The sequence below is a fragment of the Dreissena polymorpha genome, chromosome 3 (genome assembly GCF_020536995.1).
Source record: "Dreissena polymorpha isolate Duluth1 chromosome 3, UMN_Dpol_1.0, whole genome shotgun sequence".
Lineage (NCBI taxonomy): Eukaryota > Metazoa > Mollusca > Bivalvia > Myida > Dreissenidae > Dreissena > Dreissena polymorpha.
In genome coordinates, this window is record NC_068357.1 from 4,277,405 (window position 1) to 4,301,263 (window position 23,859).

The 23,859-nt window shown below is 35.3% G+C and overlaps 2 protein-coding genes and 1 long non-coding RNA gene across 5 annotated transcripts in view; 2 read left to right on the forward strand and 1 right to left on the reverse strand.

The window, feature by feature from the left end:
• Window positions 1-707: 707 nt before the first annotated feature.
• Window positions 708-3,062, forward strand: LOC127872804 (uncharacterized). Of its 2 annotated transcripts, none has more exons than XR_008045793.1 (4): window positions 708-830; window positions 1,327-1,440; window positions 1,693-1,851; window positions 2,005-3,062. It is a non-coding gene; the product is annotated as an uncharacterized LOC127872804 (long non-coding RNA). The 2 variants fall into 2 exon arrangements; XR_008045794.1 differs by lacking the exon at window positions 708-830 and adding an exon at window positions 1,176-1,199.
• LOC127872800 (uncharacterized) lies at window positions 2,781-6,005 on the reverse strand. Its single transcript, XM_052416206.1, has 4 exons — window positions 5,861-6,005; window positions 5,240-5,350; window positions 4,723-4,862; window positions 2,781-3,997 (listed from the first exon to the last, which is right to left on the reverse strand). The coding sequence occupies exons 2-4, from the start codon at window positions 5,336-5,338 to the stop codon at window positions 3,610-3,612; spliced, it is 627 nt and encodes a 208-aa protein (XP_052272166.1). The 5' UTR covers window positions 5,339-5,350; window positions 5,861-6,005; the 3' UTR covers window positions 2,781-3,609.
• Window positions 6,006-11,247: 5,242 nt separating this feature from the next.
• The window catches only part of LOC127872798 (transcriptional adapter 2-beta-like), a 35,222-nt gene continuing 22,610 nt past the window's right edge, over window positions 11,248-23,859 (forward strand). The window contains exons 1-8 of one of the 2 annotated variants that reach the window (XM_052416202.1): window positions 11,248-11,504; window positions 11,631-11,689; window positions 13,064-13,177; window positions 17,953-18,044; window positions 21,104-21,157; window positions 22,067-22,170; window positions 22,539-22,611; window positions 23,082-23,289. In XM_052416202.1, coding sequence (XP_052272162.1) covers window positions 11,412-11,504; window positions 11,631-11,689; window positions 13,064-13,177; window positions 17,953-18,044; window positions 21,104-21,157; window positions 22,067-22,170; window positions 22,539-22,611; window positions 23,082-23,289 — 797 coding nt within the window. In that variant the 5' untranslated portion in view covers window positions 11,248-11,411. Of the gene's footprint in view, window positions 11,505-11,630; window positions 11,691-13,063; window positions 13,178-17,952; window positions 18,045-21,103; window positions 21,158-22,066; window positions 22,171-22,538; window positions 22,612-23,081; window positions 23,290-23,859 lie in introns of both variants that reach the window. The other variant, XM_052416203.1, reaches the window with a different exon arrangement.

Sequence of the window (23,859 nt, forward strand, 5' to 3'; positions counted from 1 at the left end):
AGCGGACACCATACTAAATCATTGAAATGCACTAAGTGACCCCATGACCTAGGTTTTGACCCGGCATGAACCACATTCGAACTTGACCTAGATATTGTCTAGATACAACTTCTGACCAGGTTTGGTGAAGATCGGATGAAATCTATTTGAATTATAGAGCGGACACTGCTGTGGACGCCCCCGCCCGCCAAGGGTGAAACTAAAATTCGTCCCGTTTTGAAAAGCGGGCGTATAAAAAGCATTTGTCATATACATGTATACCAACATGCAATTTTAATATGTCAACATGAAGTTAAGCAATACACGATTGTCATAAAAAATATACAATTGTCGTGTCACAACGTGAATCGACTCGGGATATTCCCTTTCATACTATTTATCCTTTGCCGTGATACTTGTACAATCTTGACAACATTAATTGTCTTAGTCCAAATAATTAGACGTAAGCTACCCCGATGTAAATCGACCTCATATTTATAGGAGTATAATTGTCTCAACAGTGTTGTAATCGACTCGGGATATTCCCTTTCATACTATTTATCCTTTGCCGTGATACATGTACAATCTTGACAACATTAACTGTCTCAACAGTGTTGTAAGTTTCTCTTTGCGTTGAGATAATTTCGAACGAAGTTTCAATTCTACACTGTGATGACGCAAACAAGGTACCGGTTTGGTTACCCCTTTCAGTTATTAACTGATTATAATTACCTCCCCTGAATGACGTCATCCGGGGATACCCGATTATCGACTGTAAGCAAACAAAGAGATGTATGTTTGACAATGTGTGTTTTCAACGGTGTAAATGGACTTAAAATATGAACGAAAAGGTTTGTACTGACCTTATTATTAATAATTTATTATTTTCTTATGCAATTTTGATATTCGGTTTATAATGCTGATAAAGCAGCGGTATTGTTTTTGTCTGTTATATGTTTTCGCGAGGACGAAACGTTCAAACGAAGGATTTTTTACTGAAATAAATCCTGTGAGAGAAATGTTGATATAGATTAAATAGGTGGAAATATTGACTTGTTTTATCTAAGGACATTTCGTATTCGTCAAAGTATGAACACTCGTTGGCATTTATATTTTGAAGCAACTAAAGGACGCTCGTACTGGTCTTAGTCATACCGTGCTTTTGTACCAATTGACCATTTTTTTAAATTGAAAGCCAACGGCATCCAATGCAACATATGGTTTGTTAAAAAGCTATTTGTTTGATTAGAGCTTGTACTAAGCTATACCCGGCGTAATGTGTATTAATGTGTAAAGTACAATGAATCAGTTATCATGAATGTTATGAAACAGAATTTTGTTCAACAGATTAATGACCACGACTATGCTGTCCAGTTTTACACAGCAACACCAGTATTCGACTCAAAACCGGATGGAAAACAGATTCAAGACATTACTGTATCACTCGAGAAGAAGTTGAAGGTAAATTAAATTGTTTAGTCAATTGATTTGTTTAAATAACATTTGGGAATAAAACATTTATAGACATATAATAATTAATATCAATACAAATAAAATGAAATTCTTAACCAATAGGATAAAAACACATCTTATTATTTGTTAACCACGTTTGTGGACTTTGTTATACTGATTTTAATGATCCAAAATAATTGGTAAAGTTGTTATTCACTTGATTTTTTTTAATATTATTAGTTGATCTTCATAAAATTTCAGTCTAACAGGATCTGCTGTGTGCCCAAATGTCACACCACTGGCTAAGGATTGTTAGAAGGCCATGGAAAGCCCAGCTATCATGCATTTCCAGCTGAAGATGATCCAGTTCAAGCTGTTTGGTTGAATAAAATACGAAGAGATGAAGACAGACATTTTAAGGTCAGTTGTTAGTGGTTTCAGTAAAACTTTAAATGATTTTGTATAAAGAAAAATAAAACATGTTAAGTACTATACATTTTCATGTCAGAAAAATAGTGTTGATGTGATTCAAAAAAAGCACACATATTTATTTATTCTTTTTTTTTCTTTCAGATAAGTCACAATACGGTTGTCTGTTTTCTCCATTTTGAACGTGACTGTCTTGATGAATCTGGATTTGCTAAGCGGAGGTATCTAAAACCAGGAGCCATCCCTACACTATTCGACTGCTGGAAGGACAAACCACATCTGTTGAAGCGAATTCAAGTGGAACGTGCAATTAACAAGATTAAAAGTTTTCACATATTTGATCAGGTCATTCTGGTTTCTCTGTTTGGGATAATTAATCAAATTTGGACAGTTTGCTCATTGCTCACTCTTTTCCAAGACCCAATTATACCATGTCCTGGTGTTTAACATACATACCATTTATATGAACATTTGTTGTTCGTGTACATCATACTACATGTAGGCTAATGAAAAACCATTGGCTGTTCATGTAATATTTGTACATTTTTTGGCTTTGTATAAAGTTTTTGATAATTATCTTGATATAAGCATTGATTTAGTTACAGATTAATGCTTAAAGAGTACTTAAAGCTACACACCTTGAAATAAAGTACATGTTCATATAGATGCAATTTGAAAGTGTGCAAAATATTCATTAAATCTATAGTCTAGTTAGCAAGTAATTTATTATTTTTCAAACAGGAATAACTGCTTTTAAAACTGAAAGAAGGATTTCTATATTAAACACGATTATTTTTAACTTTTTAAAGCGCAAAAAAAGATGGCTTTCTACCTTGTTACCACCAGATATATTCTAGTTGGCATAATAAAATTAAATCTATAGCCTAGTTCAATAGCAAGTTATTTTTTTTTTCAAACAGTACTGCTTTTAAAACCGAAAGTAGGATTTCCAGACGTACACATCCATTTCGACAAACGCGATTATTTTTAAGTTGTAAAGTGCAAAAAAGATGGATTTCTACCTTGTAACCACCAGATATATTCTAATTGGCATAGATAAAATATGTCACTCATACTTAAATTTACTATGCCAAATAAGGTGTGTGGCCTTTACATAAAAATTGTATATACATCTTTTTAATCATGTTTGTTAATTTGTTTTGATTGTATGACTACTGAATAAATAATTTTGTTAATAGAAATTTTAGTTTTTTTTGGGAAATATTAGGTAAAACTAAGAAAGTCCAATGCATATTGAGACAAATCAGTACTTAAGTTCGTTTCCTGGGAAGAACCATTACTGATTCTCAATGGGGATCAAAACTGGTTGCTCCAGATTGCTTAGCAGACACCATAGCAACTATTTCACTAAGACTCTGCTACAGATTTGCGTAATCCTTTGAGTAAAAACACTTTGTAATCAATGATATAAGCTTTATTACAACAGAAATAATGCAAGATAAGCACATTTGAGTAGCATAGTTCATCACAAAACAGTATGAAGTATCATTAATTGTAAGATTAATGATGAAAGACAACATGTGAAAGCTAGAAATCATAAACTAATTTAAGGAAACACAATCTGAAAATTACAAACATGCAGATACAGGTATTGCACCAAAATGAGCTGAGATCCTATGATTATATTGAATGAATAAATGTGATTTGAGGTGAATCTCACAAATACTGACACTAAAATAACACAAAATTGAATACTTTCAAATATAATTTAGATTATTTCAATACTCTTTATTTCTGATTACCGGTTTTCATGGAGCGGAAACACTTGCATCTAACAATTGTTGAACTGTTACGTTCAGATGTCCATGTGTCGAATACATAACCGTCATGAAAAAACACATAGCCTCGTTGAATAGGCTTTTCAACACCCAGTTTTGAACCTTTACCAGAACTTTTGGTCCATTCCAGAATGTTCATGTACGAAAAGTCTTTGAAGATCGGTCTGGTGCTTTGGGTCCATGTGCATTCTTCCAAATTAAGATGTTCTTCCGCTGTTGACACTGTTGATTGTCCTTGACAGTTCATACAGGACGACTTCTGCTTAGCTGCAAATGGCTGGTCTGGATAAGGATCCACAATTAGGATGTTATCCTGGTTGTCACTGAATTTCTTTACCCTGGAAAATATATAAAAGTAAAGATTTAAACTTTGTAACAGAACATTAAGATTTAAGGTGTTACAAAAAAAGCACTACTCCAGAGTCTGTTTCAGATACTTGTTTTCCACCTAATAAACGCCACCCCTACCTTCTTTGTGACCAAAAAATGTATAAAGACAATTTAACTAGTGGCAACCAATTTCTAATGCAGACTTAAGAGAGTAATGTAACTTATTATGTCAGGGATTTTAATTGAAGCAGAAAGCTGTGTGCCACTATGCATGTTATATACATTGTAAAGTACTATATGCTGTGTGGTCGAGTCAGGCTGACTTAACAGATAAAACTTATTTTTAACAGACTGGTTGACAGAAACATAGAAAAAAATTCACAACATGAATGTGCGTTTTTAATATAAAAAGCAGGCTTTTTCCTGGCCATTTTGGGAAAAAAGCAATTGCAGGATCGTGAATTTTTCGTGCCAAAAATCAACTGATTTGGGAAAAACTATTATAAAATAACCCTTCACAATCATTCAAATTAGATGAAAAATCATATTATTCATGGTAATGTACTTTGTTAGATGTCATTTACATATAATTGAGTTAAAATAATCATAACCTCTTCTTTCTTTTTAAAAAATTATTTTTTTCAAATTACAATTTAGGTTAGGGAATGGGTCCGTTTAACTGACCAGTAGATACACCAGGAAAAGGCCTGAAAAGGCGATATAAAATAAGTACCTCAAGCAAAGTTCGGCTTTTGTCTCATTCGATTTCACAGCTTGTCCCCGGCATTTCAACCATATTCGCAACTCTGTAACTTTGCATCTTTCTGGTTGAAGTTGCGGTAAAACAGCGCCAGGGACATCCTTGGCATACAGCTACAAAAAATAAAAAGGCAGGTTTTAAGCATTATTGCTTCTTTAGAAAAAAATCATGTTACTTATACAACATACAAAATTCATCATATTATTTTTTTAGAAAATGGTTTGAAATAAATATGATCGATATTGAATGTAGTGTAAGTTACATGTTTTTTTTTTAAGTGGCAATAATGCTTAAAACCTGACAGCTGAACTTGTATGCTTTCATGTTGGTTCTTTGTACCGAGTCAATATTTATTAGAGTGTATTTATGGTACATGACTATGTCCGGATATATTCATGCCACCAATGTGTATGTATTTGCATAATTATATTAATAATTAACTTAGGAGTATTTATTATAGTGAATTCACATTTTAAACAAAAAAACAAACCTTATGACAATCAGTCGTGTACTGTTGTACTTTCTTTTCTGTTACAGGATCTGGTTCAGCCATCAGCCCATGGTACTTCACTGTTTCTGAACATAGCATTTGGGATGATTCCTGAAAAAAACCCACATATAATGCTTTTTTTGCAGCTGATTTTTATATTATTTCAACACTTCAGTCAAACACTCAAAGAAACAAAGGATAGTTTCGGTTTTGAAAGTTTATAAATATAGAGATTTTGGTGTAAAAAACATGAAAGTTAAATGACCCGTTCTCCTGATTGGTTTTCATTCACATTCTTCTACTTTCTAGTTCTATTTAAGAATAAAAAAAGCCCCGAAATCATATAATTCCTATGATAAAATCATGATTACAAATATAAACTTTCTGAAAATAACTCGTAATACGCTTTGCTTTCAAAATTTGGCATTTTTATACAATATTTACTTTTAGGTTCCAATCCAGGTGTAATGGTATATGTACGAACATGAAATGTGTCTTGACAAAACGGAATGTTTAATGCATTTTTTCTCACTTCATCGTACTTAAAAGTAAATATACAACAAGCGATAGCTTTAATATGCGTCAATAAAATAATAAAAATAAAACATGTGTGCAACTTACGCATATATTGTGCTAAAGACGTTGATTTCTTCAGCGACACAGTAAAATTTTATTTTCTCTGGCGAATTTCTATCCCCCGTTGACGTCACATCCGGCTAAGGGACACAACTCTAACACTAGTAAAAGCGAATAACTGAAAGGGTGTATACGCTAAATTCTTACGCATAGCGCGGTTTCGACTATTTGAAGACGCACACCGCAAAACATTTTATAGCTTTTAAGTTCGGACCTGTCCCTGTGATCTTTCAGGTGAAAGCATTTTATTTGAGCCAAAATAGGTAAATTTACCACGGCTGCCCGGGTATTCGCCAAAGAAATCTTTTATCAAAATAGACCATGGAACGGTTGCCAATGAGACCTCAATGTGAACTGTTAGACAACTTAAACTCACTAAAGACAATGTTTTCCTAGTTGCTTTTGAAAGGACAAGGTTTCTCCGCCAAGGAAGAGCTAACAATTGACAAACACCTCCACCCCACTCCTCTCGCGCTGCGCCGCCTTTACCGGAACCCCAGAACGGTTCCCCCAGCACGTTGAGCATATTGAGTACCCAGTTCAATTACAAACCATTGTTAAAATTTTAAAATGTGTAACAACCAACAACATGACCCAACATACAACGTTGTATATACAATGTAACGCTCGCGAAATTGGTGATGATCCAAATTTCAGTATGATAATATTTTTTCTTTTACGGGTCAATAGAAGCATTTATATATGTATTTATTTTTATATGTATTTATTATTCATTTATTAAATTATTTAATTCAACATTTACCATCGCAATAACTAAAAGCCAGTATTTCACCTCGACATCAACCGAGGCAAGGACAATGAAATTAAATCACACTTTATCTCGAATCATGAATTATTAAAAGTACTGAGTATCTTTATATCCATCTGGGAAACTGCACCTTTTGTTGTTCTTTTTTTTTTGTCAAAAATATCATTCATTGAAATAGGCGCATTGTCACTTTGTATTTGAGAGTTCATATCAATAAACAAATCAATATCGCGATTTTAATTGTCTTTAAATATTCTCTTGTGCGAGTGTCTATTTGCTTTATAAAAAGGGGATCGAAAGGATTGCTGAGTTGGCGACTTATTGGTATTATTTTCGTTTATTTGCTGTTCGTTTGCGGTCGGAACTCCGAAGTTTGATGCATTCCAGTCCTGCGTGTGATTCGCCCGTTGTGAGACTTGTTCGTGTCATTCTAAAAAAGAAAATGGTATCGTAAGAAGGAGTACAGCGTTCAAAATTGAAACAAAATGGCATTCAATATTCAATCAATCGGCGTATGCCACTATCCCAACTAACCTGAGTTTGTCATAATCCAGCTTTTGAACAGCGAACTGTGTTTGCTCAACCAACCCGCGTTTGTATATTTTTGAAGTACAAAGAACTGACCAAATAAAATATTTAAACGACAACTTTGATCTCAAATACAATAAATAGACACAAATTATGAAGCGTGTGCTCGCATTTTTCTAGCAATATGATTTATTCGTGAATCAAAAGTAAACAAAAATATATAAGAAAAATGCGTTTGCATTGAAAATCTTAAATATATACTAGTATTGCGCGCCACCTCTTTTTTGAGATGCATTAATAAATGAGCCTATGCATCTTTCGAGGTGGCGCTCAGGCCCGGTGTTTTGAAATGTTATGCATAATCTTGCATGGTGATTAGGTTTTATGAACAAAATGTACAGAAACATTCATTCTCAATCCATTTAAAAACGTGAGAACCTTTATAAGTTGTGACATGGTGGAGTTTTAAAAAGCATTTCGATGAGTTTTCCTGTGTGACGAGAAAATGTCCACCCAATTAAATCGCTAACGGCATCAAACGCTGGCGTACAACATACACTAGATGCTGCATGCACAAAAATATTGGCTTCTTGCCGACGTAGTAGATAATTTTGCATTTTTCCAAAAGAGATGGAGGCAATGCTAAGGAGATGGCGCTAATGATAGGAGGTGGCGCCAATGCAGGATGTATCAATTAACAGTCGTATCGCAATGACATTATCACATGACGTACATTTGATGGATAATGTTATTTGTTATATTTAATTTACTTTTCAACGTGCATACGAAGGCCCAAATCATTACAGAACATAAACACATTCTATAACAAATAAGATGTAGTTATTTTTAAATATATAAGTGATCAACTCAATTAAGAAGTCACCAACATGAATAAATCATATTGTACAATATATATAAAAATTTGTTATACTAAATAAAACCAATAATTTAATGTTCGAATCGATGACTTGTGTCACTTAATCCAAATGCTTAATTTACTAAAATGCCAAGGTCAACGAATCTTAATAATATAAGATATATGTTGTTTTTCCCACTATCAACTAAAAAATGAAGATAGCTTTGTCTTTTTCCGTTAACTTTTTTTGTATAATACATGTTAAAAGTTCTTATCATGCAAAGACGAACGTTTAAATTCATCAATACATTATTAAAAAACTACTTTTTTTCTAATGAAAAACGCACAAGACTCAACTGTGCTGAAGTAATCAACTTACACAAAATGATGTAAGTCCTGTAAACATAATAGATACCATTAAATAAAATATTTCACTCTAAATAGCTTTAAATGTGCATTGGCGCCACCTCCTAATCTGAGCGACACCTCATTGGCATTGGGTCCATCTCTTTTTGAAAAATGCCAATTTATTTATTAGATCGATAAGAAGCCGATGCTTTTGTGCACGCATTAACTTGTACAGGTTCAAAGCAATCGTTTTATGTAATTAGCGATTTAATTGGCTGGGAATTTGCTCGTCACATAGGGCAAAACACATCGATTTGCTTTTACGAATTCTATCAGGCCACAACTTATAAACGTCCTCACGTTTCCAAATGGGTTGAGATTGTATGTTTCTGTACATCTTTGGACGAATTTATAATCGCTGAATCGCACTACATTGGCCGATTTTTACAAAATAATGCGAAATATGTTGAAAAAAACTAATCACCCTGTATCCGTTAAATCACCCATGACCGAGCGCCACCTCGGAAGTATTATTAGCTAATTTATTAGTGCATCTCAGAAAAGAGATGGCGCGCGTGAGTAACTGCCGTGAAAAGGTGTGTATCATGTCATAGGATTTGTATTGTCCAGAAATGTTTACATATTCTCCATAAAAAAAGATGAAAACTACCTGACGGATCGGGATTGATTATGCAATTCAACAACCTGCGTTGGCTGTTGTTGAAACGTGACAAGAGTTGTTCATCCCCAGTGATGAAAAGAACAAATTCACACTATTTAATCTATGCAAATTCTTGAATGGAATGAATGCAGTTCTGAACAGAATACATAAGCCATCAGGCCCGCAACAGGTTATTGTATATTTTTGATAATATTTGTGTTATCAGTATGATCGCACTAGATACATCTTAAAATTTGAATATGCTTGTATATGTAATTAAATATATATGATAAATATGCTCACACATTAAAACTATTGTGTATACCCGCAGCATGTCCTGTATCTGTATTTGTATTATTACACAGGCACTCGGCATTAGTTACTACCACCCCCCCCCCCCCCCCCACACACACACAGCTGCTACCCCCCTTACAAAACTATCAACATTGTCCATTTGTTATAGTATATTTTCCTTCCATCACTTCTTCAGTAATAGCAACACAGACGTTTTAAATAATGTTCATTTACATACACATATTCATTTTCCAAAAGTAAACCAATTTACAACATTCAACATCCACTTAATACCCTTAGTTTTGCTCGAGTGGTCATTGTCGGCCCGGGTGCTACTTAAATGTACCCCGGGTACGGTAATTATACTAAAACGTACCCGGTCAATATTAGACTGTACCCGAGTTTTATTCCAATGAAAATCCGATGTCGTATAACGCGCTACCGATTACGGTAATTACGAAACAAACTTCTATTAAAAAACTGCATCAACATGCTTTTTGAGTATGAGTTTCGATAATATAGAGGCCTTTTAACAGCACATTGATATGAATATGAACATAATTTAATTTAAAACAACGACCGATTTAGCGTTAAAATTCCCCGGTACGTTTGTTTTACCGTACCCGGGGTACATGTAAGTATACTTAAGTGTGCCCGGGGTACAGGTAAATAGTACCCGAGCCGACAATGACCAATCGAACCTAAGTTTTCTGTACGTTGATAACCCACAATGCACCTGATATACTCTGTATTCGCAATAATGTTAGCGGTTATACTCTGACGTATCATGTGATGGAAAATCCAATACTATCCAACTGTATACTTCCCTCGGTCAGCAGCTGGAGCGTGCACGTCGCGACCGGGGCAAGAGTCATACGCAGGAGATTTCCTTAAAGTCTCCGAAGAATCGGCAAGCGGAGTACCATCATCCCTCGAGCCGGACTTCCTCTCCCGCTGACTTCGCTGACTCTCAGAACTTGATAATCGGCTCGTCAATGAAGCGGCATGGTAATACCCGTACGTGGATAGTGGATTTACTACATCGCCAGAAGAGGCGCGCGAGCAACTGGGCAGCGGAGATGACAGCGTAGAAGACGGACGGGGCGGACCTTGGGTAGATCGAGATGCAGACCAGCACTTCGTAGGGGTTGCCCTATGAACATACTGGAAGTGTCACAGACCGTCGGTACCCAATGCGCCAAAATGTGCTTGGGAAATCGTTCTGGGGTTCGGATCGACGGCTGGTGAGACAATAAAGGCGGCGCAGCGCGCGAGGAGCGGAAAGAAAGTCTTTTTCAATGGTCAGCACTCCCTTGGTGGAGTAACTTTGTCCTTTTAACGGCAACTAATAATGAATTGTCTTTAAATTTTCTACCAGTTCACAATACGTTCTTATTGGCCACCATGCACCGGTCTATATGTATCAAAATTATTAATTTTGCAAATACCCGGGCAGCCGGGAAAATTTGACTAAAAATAAATTATTTCACCTGACAGGTCACATGGGCAGATTTCGTGAAGTAACCGCACAAATTCTTGGTTCAACTTGCAAAATTCTACTTTAAATCTCATGTTACTTATTAAAATCGACCTTGATACTAGTTTTGCCGCCATCGTGAAAAGTTCTCTTTGATCGTTCAATAACTTAATTAAAAACCAACTTTCATTTGCGAACGTTGCCATTATTAACAGTTTTAAATTTTGGTTATATTCAAAGAACATAACCACTAAATAACAAATCACTAAAATGTGACATTCATTATTATTTGAGTACTCAAACTGGTGCTATAATTCTCTGTATTTTGGATTTCGATTTGTTCGCTATAAAAATGTGGTGTGCAGCCAAAGAATTCACACCATTCCTTTTAGTGCAAACTAACCTATTTACGTTTCTCGCAACAAATGGAAATTTTAAAATGCGGAAATAAAATTGTATTGTGGGAAATGTGACGTCACTGGCGTATAGGAAGGAAAAGGATGCCGCTTGAAGATATTTTGCGGAAAAAGACCTGATTTACTATTATTTTCCCATATTTAATCTACGGCGTAACAGACGTTAATAACTGAAGTTTCATTTAGAATGTCAGTTTTTTTGTGCTGTAATTGCCAAAACGAAATTTCCGGTCATGGGGTAAAATGCACAGACTGCAAAGATATCGACCTTTGTTTACAGGTATGACGTCACAGCGTGGATTGATATTGAAGTTGTATTGTTGTGTGAAACTTGGATCGAACAAACTCAGTAAAACATCCCGATTGGTCCTTATTATGCTGTGGTCTAGTATATTTTTCATTGCAGTGCTTTGCGCTGGGTGCAGAAGTCGGTTCTCACAGACATGATCATCAATACAGCATCACTGTAAGAAACCTGCAAGGCAATCTACTTTCACTTTGATAAGTTTAAACAAGATCAGATATTTAATGCATGTCACCATGTTGGTGTGTCGATGAAATATTTGATAAATGTTACTTACTTAGGATGACCATTCTATCACAGGCTTTTCCTGTCGTATCTACAGGTCAGTTTAACCGACCCATTCAAAAACTTCAATGGTTAACAAAAATTCCCAACTTAAAAAATCACAATTTGTTTTTAAGAAGTCTGTAAGATTATTATATCTCAATTATATTTCAATAACATCATTCAAAGTATAAAACTATAATTTATATAATTTTGTTATAATTTAAATTATTACTAAGAGTTAATTTGAATTTGTTTTTAAAAAATCAGTTGACATTTAATTCGAACATATTCTAATTCTGGAAAATCCCAGAATTGTCAAGAAAATTTACTTTATATAGAAATTAATTAAATTTAAATGCGGTATTTTCTACTTTGATTTCAGTGTGGGTTTTTTCCAACATTTTGGGAATGGGGCCGGATCCCTTTGAATTGGGAAAATTCGCGGTTTGACATCTAAAGGGAAATTAGTGTTGTTGTTTTGCTAAAAAATTCTTCAAAATTGAGAATACAGGGGTTTTCAGTATTATACTTACTAAGTTTGAACTTATATGGATGGGAGATGAACAAAATATCGAGATAATTTTTAGCTCTGCTGTTTTCGGAGAAAACTCGAAGTATTGTCATAGCCAGCTCGTCGTGTCGTGTCCGCCGTCCTCGTCGTGCTCAAACCTTAACATTTTGTCAAGGTTTTGAACATTGGCTCTAAAATTAAAGTGCTTCAACCTACAATTTTGAAACTTCATATGTAGCTTCACCTTGATGAGTTCTACATGCCACACCCATTTTTGGGTCACTAGGTCAAAGGTCAATGTGACCTCTAAAAAAAAATCTCACAAGCTTTAATCTATTTAAAACTGCACCCGCAGCCGAGCGTGGCACCTGTTATGCAGTGCTCTTGTTTTTGTTTGAAACCTTCCATTGGGAATTATTTGCTTCCATTTTGGAAAAAAATATACTTTTTTCCATTGGGAATAGGGCCGATTACCGGACCCAATTTCGAATGAAATAAAACACTGTATTTGTGAAGATTTGCATAATTTTTGTTATACCCACTCACAAAGTTTGCATTCAATCAATATTTTTACATGATATTCTCGATTCAAATATAATGAAATATCTGGTCTTGAAGATTTTTTTTTCGGACATTGCAAAGGACTTGCAACTTTCGATGAGACTGGATCTTTATTAATTGTATTTTAATGTTTGTTGACTATTAGGCTATTGACGAAAATAACACTTATTGAGCTGTGACATTGTTTACTCCTTCATGCATCACTCAAGTCGGGTCCCATTGTCGGAGCATTCAACTGTGAGGTGCCATGGACGCTGGCAGAAGAAACTATGCTACTGGATGCTGTGGAACAGTATGGCTTTGGAAACTGGTAAATGATATCATCTGTATTTTTTCTCTCAACTTTGGGAATGGTAATGGTCAGATTGGGAAAATAAGTGTTATTTTCAGCCGATTAGGAATTTGTAATACTTCTTTGTCCAAAGTCTTACAAGGATATTTCAAAGAACATGTAAGGTTACTGTCCTAGGCGTTACTTACTTAAAACAAAAAGTGTGTTAATTTTTCCATTTTTGTTCCGCACTTCAGATACTGAGATAAATGATGTATACATTTACATTCCCTAGAAGATAACAATAATTTGAATTATAAAAAATGCTAAAATATAACTGTAAACAAAAGTACTAGAAATGGCGCGGCAGAGGCCGACGCGTATCCCCACGCCGAATGTTTGACCTAGGTGTGCCCCAGGGTTGGTAATGGGGCCATGCATAGCTGAGATTGACCGTATTGTCATAAGAGAAGTTCATCATCAATTAGAAGTGAATTGGTGTAGAAATGAAGAAGTTATAGTAAAAGGCAATTTTGGGTGGGTGTGACATATGTGGGCAGGGCGCCCCAGGGTTGGTAATTGTGCCATGCATAGTTGAGATTGACCGTATTGTCATAAGAGAAGTTCAGTATCAATTTGAAGTGAATCGGTGTAGAAATGAAGAAATTATAGTAAAAGGCAATTTTCGGCGGTTGTGGTCTATGTGGGCGGGGCCCCAGGGTTGGTAATGGGGCCATGCATAGTTGAGATTGACCGTATTGTCATAAGAGAGGTTCAGTATCAATTTGAAGTGAATCGGTGTAGAAATGAAGAATTTATAGTAAAAGGCAATTTTGGGTGGGTGTGGTCTATGTGGGCGGGGCGCCCCAGGGTTGGTAATGGGGCCATGCATAGTTGAGATTGACTGTATTGTCATAAGAGAAGTTCAATATCAATTTGAAGTGAATCGGTGTAGAAATGAAGAAATTATAGTAAAGGCAATTTTGGGTGGGTGTGGTCTATGTGGGCGGGGCCCCAGGGTTGGTTATGGGGCCATGCATAGTTGAGATTGACCCTAATGTCATAAGAGAAGTTCAGTATCAATTTGAAGTGAATCCGTGTAGAAATGAAAAAATTATAGTAAATGGAATTTTTTGGTGGGTGTGGCCTATGTGGGCGGGCGCCCCAGGGTTGGGATTGGGGCCATGCATAGTTGAGATTGACCCTAATGTCATAACAAAAGTTCAGTATCAATTTGAAGTGAATCCGTGTAGAAATGAAAAAATTATAGTAAATGGAAATTTTTGGTGGGTGTGGCCTATGTGGGCGGGGCGCCCCAGGGTTGGGAATGGGGCCATGCATGGTTGAGATTGACCGTATTGTCATAAGAGAAGTTCAGTATCAATTTGAAGTGAATCGGTGTAGAAATGAAGAAGTTATAGTAAAAGGCAATTTTGGGTGGGTGTGACATATGTGGGCAGGGCGCCCCAGGGTTGGTAATTGTGCCATGCATAGTTGAGATTGACCGTATTGTCATAAGAGAAGTTCAGTATCAATTTGAAGTGAATCGGTGTAGAAATGAAGAAATTATAGTAAAAGGCAATTTTCGGCGGTTGTGGTCTATGTGGGCGGGGCCCCAGGGTTGGTAATGGGGCCATGCATAGTTGAGATTGACCGTATTGTCATAAGAGAGGTTCAGTATCAATTTGAAGTGAATCGGTGTAGAAATGAAGAATTTATAGTAAAAGGCAATTTTGGGTGGGTGTGGTCTATGTGGGCGGGGCGCCCCAGGGTTGGTAATGGGGCCATGCATAGTTGAGATTGACTGTATTGTCATAAGAGAAGTTCAATATCAATTTGAAGTGAATCGGTGTAGAAATGAAGAAATTATAGTAAAGGCAATTTTGGGTGGGTGTGGTCTATGTGGGCGGGGCCCCAGGGTTGGTTATGGGGCCATGCATAGTTGAGATTGACCCTAATGTCATAAGAGAAGTTCAGTATCAATTTGAAGTGAATCCGTGTAGAAATGAAAAAATTATAGTAAATGGAATTTTTTGGTGGGTGTGGCCTATGTGGGCGGGCGCCCCAGGGTTGGGATTGGGGCCATGCATAGTTGAGATTGACCCTAATGTCATAACAAAAGTTCAGTATCAATTTGAAGTGAATCCGTGTAGAAATGAAAAAATTATAGTAAATGGAAATTTTTGGTGGGTGTGGCCTATGTGGGCGGGGCGCCCCAGGGTTGGGAATGGGGCCATGCATGGTTGAGATTGACCGTATTGTCATAAGAGAGGTCCAGTATCAATTTGAAGTGAATCGGTGTAGAAATAAAGAAGTAAATGTAAAATAACCTAAAAAAATGAGTGATAATTTCTGACGCGGCCCCACCCCAACCACTATAACTTTTGACCCAGGGGTCAGATCAAAATTCCAAATAGTGCAGGGTCGCACATATGCTCATAGCTACCATGTGTGTTAGTTTCAAGGTTCTAGTGCTTTTAGTGTAGGAGGAGATAGTGGCCAGGACGGACGGACAGACAGACGGACGGACGGCGGAGATAACCACAATATCCCCACCTTTTTTTCAAAAAGCGTGGGGATAAAAATGAAAGCATATATAGATCTTTTTCATGTTGTAACTGGATTTATTAATTTATTTGTTTCAAGGATTTAGGAAAGTTTATGGGTCACATAAAAATGATAGGGAAAAATGATGAGACATCTTATTGTCAGTGTAACCAATTTCTGGCTATATGAGAGAAATACAGTCAATCTTGTATTAAGAGACCACTCAAGGGAGTAATCAAAAGTGGTCTCTTAATAAAATGGTCTTTAAATAAAAAAGGCCATTCTGGAAGAATGCTTACCCTCAATTTTAATCTATATGAAGGATAATCTCTTTTGTCAACAATGATTTTAACTTTTATAATAAAATGAATATAAGCACAATACATAAACAATATTTTACTATAATGTGTTTTTTTTTTTCACTTATTATAAATTATCATTTATTATGAATGAATTGTGTGTACATATTTATTTGCAAAAACAACATAGACAAGGAAATATTTTTCTTTTTTTTTCACCTGACACATTATTTTCCACGTCTTCAAGCACCTCTGCTTTACGCTTAAGAATGTTCTGAATTTGAGTTTTACCGACTCCAAACTCATCTGTGATTTTACGTCCAAAACCCGAATTTTCTCATTCAACGTTAACACTTTTCGTTTTGACATTTTAATTTCTGCATGTACGCTTAAGGAAATCTGACTCGATTATGATACTTAATGAGCTGAAAAAATTAAAACACGTCAATTGAAAACAAACAAACAGACCTGATTGGAAAATTTATTAAGTAAATTACAATGTGGTTGGCTAACAAATATCTACTAATTAGCATAAAAACAAATTGGTAATGTACGGATTTCGACAGATGTTGCAGATTTATAATTTATTTCCGCACTTCTCAGGAAATGTTTGTCGCGTACAGTGCATTGTTTCTGCACCTGTTATCTATACTCGAGAAAAAACGGCGTTGTCTCTTAACGTTCCATGTAGTAAACTATTTAAGCTGTAGACTGTCTCGGTAATACGTTCCTCTATTATTCAACTCAATAAATTGATACGCAGTCTACAACAATACCCATCAGAACCGGTCAACCAACGAGACAAAGCATAATCATAATGGTTGGTGTGAAAACAAAGCAGAGGTGTAACAGTACATCTTATCGTCTTAGATAAACAATTAACACGGATTTGTCCCTGAAAGATCAATTGATTAACCACTTTTACCTCCTAATGGTCGCTTAATTCAAGATTCGGACATCAAAATACACAAAAATCAGCGGTCGCTGGTCGCGTAAGACAAAAGTTGCTTAATACAATATCATTATATAGCGAAAAAGCTCCGTGGGATTTCAAAATGGTCGCATAAGACAAAGGTCGCTTAATACAAGTGGTCGCATCCACAAGATTAACTGTAATCAGAAAATAGTGTCATTGGCTTACTTGTCAAAATATAAAGGTTTAAACAGAGTACTTCGCGTTGTTAGTAAAATTGTGATGTCAGCCTCAAAGGTGGTCCCTAAAAATACTTAAATGCAATATATTCTTAAAGGCAAATGCCTTTTTAGCTAGACTTTACAAAGAATGAGCAAGCTAGTTTACTCACCCTGGCATCGGTATCCGAGCTTAGGACTGGCCAGAGGGATTTCATTCAAACTTAAAATATGGATTCTCCATACTGAAAGTTAACTCTCCATTGCAATTTATCAAAATAAGGCATCACTTTACACTGAACAATTTACATTTGGTCATAAAGGCAGGTTGACAATTTTAGCTATTGTGATGCAAGATTATGCACATCAAACGTCTCCATTTTGTTTGCATATTTGGTTCATCTGTTCTATGAAAAAAGATTCCTCTAAAATTCAATGACATGACTTATTTGTGTCTTGCAGGATATTTTTCAAATCAGACAACTGCTTAATTACATGATAGCTCAAATAACTTACTCAGTATTATAGAAACAGTTTTGTTTAGAAATAAAGCAAGAAACTCTAAAAATATCAAGAAAAGTCTACCGTAAAGTCTTTTGACAACAGTTACTCTTCTTGTTTGCATGACTGCAATTTATTTTGTAGTTTTCAATTTTGATTTGTTTTACTGATGTACTCTTTGCGCTTTGTGGTATCAGAAAATAATTGAAGAACTTCGCTTTATTAAGTTTGATTTATAGTCTCACATTTCTCATAACCATATGGACTATGGTCATTTGCACATTGCTTACACATTTTTAAAATGAAAACATTCATACTGAGTGAATTAATTTCTAGGGAAGATGTATCCAACCATGTAGAGAGTAAAAGTCCAGAACAAAGTGAATATCACTACAACTTGTATTATATTAAAGGAAATATTGGAAAAGGTAGGTAACCCAGATTTTTTCCTTTTTTGTTCAATGTGTCTCCTGAGCTAGGGTCAATTATTTGAATGGGTCCTAAGGCATAAATTGTGTGTTTATTAACATTGTATTTTTTTATGCTCCCATTAGGGTGGCATATAGCAGTTGAACTGTCCGCCAGTCTGTTCGTTTATCCGTCCGTCAGAAAACTTAAACATTGGCCATAACTTTTGCACTATTGAAGATAGCAACTTTGATATTTGGCATGCATGTGTATCTCATAAAGGTGCACATTTTGAGTGGTTAAAGGTCAATGTCATCCTTTAAGGTCAAAAGTCAAAAAATGCAATCAAAGGGAAGTAATTAGCTTTAAAAGGGAGATAATTTCTAAACCTTCCAAATGATGTATTGAATTTTTATTTCGAAGCAGTGCAATAGGGGTCATTGTGTTTCTGACAAACACATCTCTTGTTTAACATGCCTAAATGTAATATAATTAATGCTCAATTATACCATAAACGTTGGACTTGCTTGTGTAGCAAAATTGTGTTTGTCTTTATTTCTCCTTATGGCGTTCACCTGTTCTCCAAGCTGTACAACAATTTGATGGTCAGGAAGTGTAGTCAGCTTCCTGATCATGCATATCAGATATTCTTAGGTTTTATCTAGACCACTCAAGATGGCAATGCGGTTTGTTTGTTTTTATATTTACTGAAAAATGGTAATAGTGGCAACAAAGGAAGTGTTGGAAATATCCATGCTGAGGCCATTTATCAACAGATAAAAATACTGTAATTTCATAGTTTCAATGAAATCAAAACAAGAAATGTTGTTTTGTTCATTTTTAACTCCTAAAAGTTTATATGTGAACTAGAGCTTTGAAAATCTGCATACAAAATAATTATATCTCAGTTGCCTTTCTTTTGAAGCAGCTGCACCCAATATAATAAAGAAACTTCATTTGTGCAATAACTCATGTATCGTGTTAATAAGCAACAACAAGTGTGCAAGCAATACATTGTAATAAAAAAAGGATGACAATCCGTGCAGCTTCTCTCAAAATACCTTTATGGTGTTTTCTTTCCTATTGATATTTAGAACTGACACATCACAAAAACTGTCTATCTTTCGGGAGGCTGATTTAAAAATAAGACTGATGGTGGCTGGCAATAAATGCATATTTTAACCAAAATATGGCATCCCGTAAATTATTACTGTTTTAAGAGGCCATACCTCAAAGATGTGTTAGTAATTTTCACATCAATACATTAATTATGATGACAACCGCAAATTGTCTTTCCTGCTGTTTTGTCATAGTTGCCTTAAATAAAATCAAAGCACCTCATCACACACTCAAGTTGGGGTATTAATGATCAAAGAAAGTGTTACTTTGCATAGAAACTTTGGTAGTTGTTCACACAAGTTGCAAGCAAGTTTAAATTAGAGTCAACTGTTTTTGCGGAGTTAATTTTGACCTATTAAAAGCACATATAAGTTACTTTAAGATATTATTATGCCCCCCTTCGAAGAAGAGGGGGTATATTGTTTTGCTCATGTCGGTCGGTCCGTCTACCAGATGGTTTCCGGATGATAACTCAAGAACGCTTACGCCTAGGATCATGAAACTTCATAGGTACATTGATCATGACTCGCAGATGACCTCTATTGATTTTCAGGTCACTAGGTTAAAGGTCAAGGTCACGGTGACTCGAACCAGTAAAATGGTTTCCGGATAACTCAAGAACGCTTACGCTTAGGATCATGAAACTTCATATGTACATTGATCATGACTTGCAGATGACCCCTATTGATTTTCAGGTCCAGGGGTTTTTCAGCACTGTCCGCGCCTCCGGAAAACGGAGGCACTCCCAAAGCAAACGGACCCGATCCCAAACCGAAATTATAAAAAAAATCCCAATTTAAAAAAAAAAAAAAAATATTTTTTTTTTTAAAGAATGAAGTGTCTTATTACTTGTGTGACTAACCAGTGTTTGTTTTGGTAAAAAATATCTGCTATAAGGTTTTGACTGTACAGTTCTTATCTAAGAGTCAGTAACTGTAACTAAAAAACAAAACTGCAGTACTTGAATAAACGTTGAACATGCCAAATATTGCATCTGTTTATATAAAGAAGACAAAATAACAAATGAAAACAAATTTATTTGTTAAACCACTGAATTATTTAAGCACGATAAATTCACAATTTTTTCCCAAATGAGCAGTTTCATTGAAGCAAATATTCCCGAAATGGCCAATTTTGTCGATAAAAAAATTCCCAATTTGGTCAGACTCCTTTTCCCAAAATAGGCAGAAAAACCCCTGAGGTCACTAGGTCAAAGGTCAAGGTCACAGTGACTCTAAATAATAAAATGGTTTCCGGATGATAACTCAAGAATGCTTAGGCCTAGGATCATGGAAATTCATAGGCTCTTTGATCATGACTGGCAGATGACCTCTATTAATTTTCAGGTTACTGATCAAAGGTCAAGGTCACAGTGACTCAAAACAGTAAAATGGTTTCCTGATGATAACTCAAGAATAATTAGGCCTAGGATAATGAAACTTCATAGGTACATTGATCATGACTCGCAGATGACCCCTTTTGATTTTCAGGCAAGGTCACAGTGACAGAAAAGGGATTCACACAATGGCTGCCACTACAACTGACAGCCCATATGGGGGCATGCATGTTTTACAAACAGCCCTTGTTTTGATTTGAAGCACCAGTACTGAAGAAGAAATATTATATTTATTAACACTGTAAATTCAATGTAAGAGATGTAAAATATCAATCCTTCTTAAAGCAGTCTAACAAAATTATTTGTGCAACAAGGTGTGTTTTGCCACATGCAGCCAGCACAGCTCCATCCCTGCGCATTCGTACAGTGTAGCCAGGATCTACCCTGCTGTAATCATGGGTGGTATGTGGTCTCAATAGCGGATAAGGTAGCTCATGACCAGATGGCATGCTTTTGCTGCACATGGCAAGACAATTTCGCACAGTGAGGCTCTGTTGATTGTGAAGCTTTCAGACATGATTCATTTCCATCAGGTTTTCTATAAGTGTGTTGATTTCTTTGCAGTTACCTACAGGTTTGATCCGACACCTAAGGTTACAGATCACACTTGCCCAGATGGTATGTTATTTATATATTTTATGCTCTTATAGGTTGGTGGCATTTAAACTCTTTTTTAAGTACTTGGTGAATCTTGCTTAAACTGTCATAGTTGACTGACTTAAATGGGTAAATTAATGTACATATAGTATTTTGTTTTTTGCCCTGTCTGTTGGTTTGTTTGTTTGCGTCAAACTTTAACATTGGCCGTAACTTTTGCAATATTGAAGATAGCAACTTGATATTTGGCATGCATGTGTATCTCATGGAGCTGCACATTTTGAGTGATGAAAGGTCAAAGTCATCCTTTAAGGTCAAAGGTCAAATATATCGGGGGGGGGGGGACATAGTGTTTCACAAACACATCTTGTTTCACAATTGTGACTGCTTGTCTTTTTTGCCAAGTGGAATATATAGTAACCTGAAGCTTGTGCTTTACACTCCTCTTTTAAAGTGGAGTCGATCTCTTGCAACCTTTCACAGTTTAAATACCTTATTTTGTATATTTATGATAAGTATGGGACTTAGGTTTTAATAATTTTTGCAGAATTATTTCCATCTCTCTGTTTTTCAGCTAATAACATATTATTCCAAAATCTTGTGTTTTTAATTTATTTTAACTTCTGGATAAATCTTGCTCAAACTTTAACTAATGAATGATCTGGAAGACAGGAATTTTTGAAGTGACATTTTTTGGCAGAATTATGTTCCTTTGTCTGTTTTTCCTTTTATGAGATACAAAAGTCCTAATATTTTGTGTTTTTAACTTTCAAAAGTTTTATCATTCATTATTGAAATAATGTATTTCAAACAATAAAGCATTTTCCTTAATTAATGTAAACTTACGCTATATTTCCATATCAAACAGGTAAAGGTCATATTCCCGAACTAATAATATATATATATATATAATAAAACAATGCGTTTCAGGTCCGCTTTCTCCCAGTATTTCCACTCCAGTTAACCCAGTTGATCTCACCCTACCTGAACAACATGCTCTCGGCTACATGCCACTCAGAGACGACTTTGAACGGGTCAGTTGACGTAACATTTGTACACTTTTTCAGTTGAGCACAACTACATGTAGTCAGTATATTTTCATTTAAGAAGCATAGCAGTATCAACTTGGCATGTTTAAATGCTATTAAGGGCACATTTTGTGTTTGCGTCTTGCTGTTAAGTTTATATTGCAGGGGTGTGCTCTACGTTTAAGGTCGCTATATATCAACAGTTAAAATGACATATGCAACTCATTTTGTTTTAACTAAGCAGTAGGCTTGATTATCATGTTAAAATTTTATTGAACAAAAGAGAAGATCTTTCATTAAAGTCAATCAATATAAATGATTTTATCAATCAAATATATTTTAACACATTGAAAATACAACTGTCTTTTATTCAGGAACATGACAATGAAGCGGAGACCCCAGTGAGCTGTTTGATGGTGAACTATGATGACGACGACTTAGACATTGGTATGATACCCATACGTAAATGACAGAGAAAACACAGGGTTCCATGCCAAATAAAAAATTATTTAACTTATACAATTCATATTTGACTACAATTTTTTTTGTAATAAAACATCAGACGATGAATGAGTATGATTTAAATTGTAAAAGGATCATTTTTTATGGTTTAACAACTTTTTTTTTTTGAATGAACTTAAAAATATGGATTTTAATAAATGATCGGCGTTCGGAGCTTAAGTCCTGAATGAAATGCCCAATATATGCAGATCTATTACACCTATTAGACAGAGAGGGATGTCTTGAATGTTCAAATAGAAACTATTCGATGCATAAATTTGCACTTCTCAGAAAGACATACCTGCAAGGTCCTTATTCATTAAACAACAAGAAAAGTGCTAACATTGAATAGAAACTAAAACTAATGACCACCCAAATTATAAAACCTTAAAAGGAAATTCCATCTGTTCTTACAGCAATAAAACTAGCTCAGGTGGAAAGCTATCGGTTACGACTACGTGAAAGGGACCGTAGAAAACAAATGGCCCGCCAGTACGGACTGATAGCTGAGTCAGCACAGTCTGCCGCCCAGGCCATTGCTGCTGCCTTGCCAGGAACCAAACTTGCCAAAGTTGTCAACCCAAAGTCACCCGCTGTGAAGAGGAAAGAGCGGAAAGTCGACAAGTATGACTGATTAAAAGTGTTTTCTATTTACCTCATTTTAATATGGTTGACTTGTAATATTGTTTTTTGCTGCATTTTAACAGGTGGTGAATTTATTGTTTTATAAGATTTTGCATCTCAGTACTTATAATCTACTCATAGAAATTTACCTGCAGTTTTTGAGACTAAGTAACTTACAGTTATTGAAGTTTTAAAACTTCCAAAATTGTTGTCTGAGAAAGAGATAAACCAATGATACATGCAATCATTGACGAACTTTGTGTGTGTGGTGTGTGTCATGCACTGATAAAATATCGTGAGCAGGCTTTCTCATATCAGTGGCAAAAAAAGAGAAGATTTTAATGTATCAAAAGTTAATAAATATGGCCCGCACTGTAAAATATATTTAATGGAAATGTTGTGTAAATTGTGTTTCAAAATTCTTTAAATACTGATTTTCACAAATTAAAGCGGGTATATACGATTTTGTCAAATATTTATGAATTGAGATAAAATGTGTAAAAAACGTATTATATATATATTTAAATATAAATTAAAATAAAAGTTAAGAAGAACATGTGTCGAAAAATG

Coding starts and splice junctions, on each gene's coding strand:
- LOC127872800 (XM_052416206.1), bottom strand. CDS start 5,338: ATGCTATGTTCAGAAACAGTGAAGTACCATGGGCTGATGGCTGAACCA. Junction 4,863..5,239: donor ACACGACTGATTGTCATAAG/GTTTGTTTTTTT, acceptor TATTTTTTGTAG/CTGTATGCCAAGGATGTCCC. Junction 3,998..4,722: donor AAAGCCGAACTTTGCTTGAG/GTACTTATTTTA, acceptor TATATTTTCCAG/GGTAAAGAAATTCAGTGACA.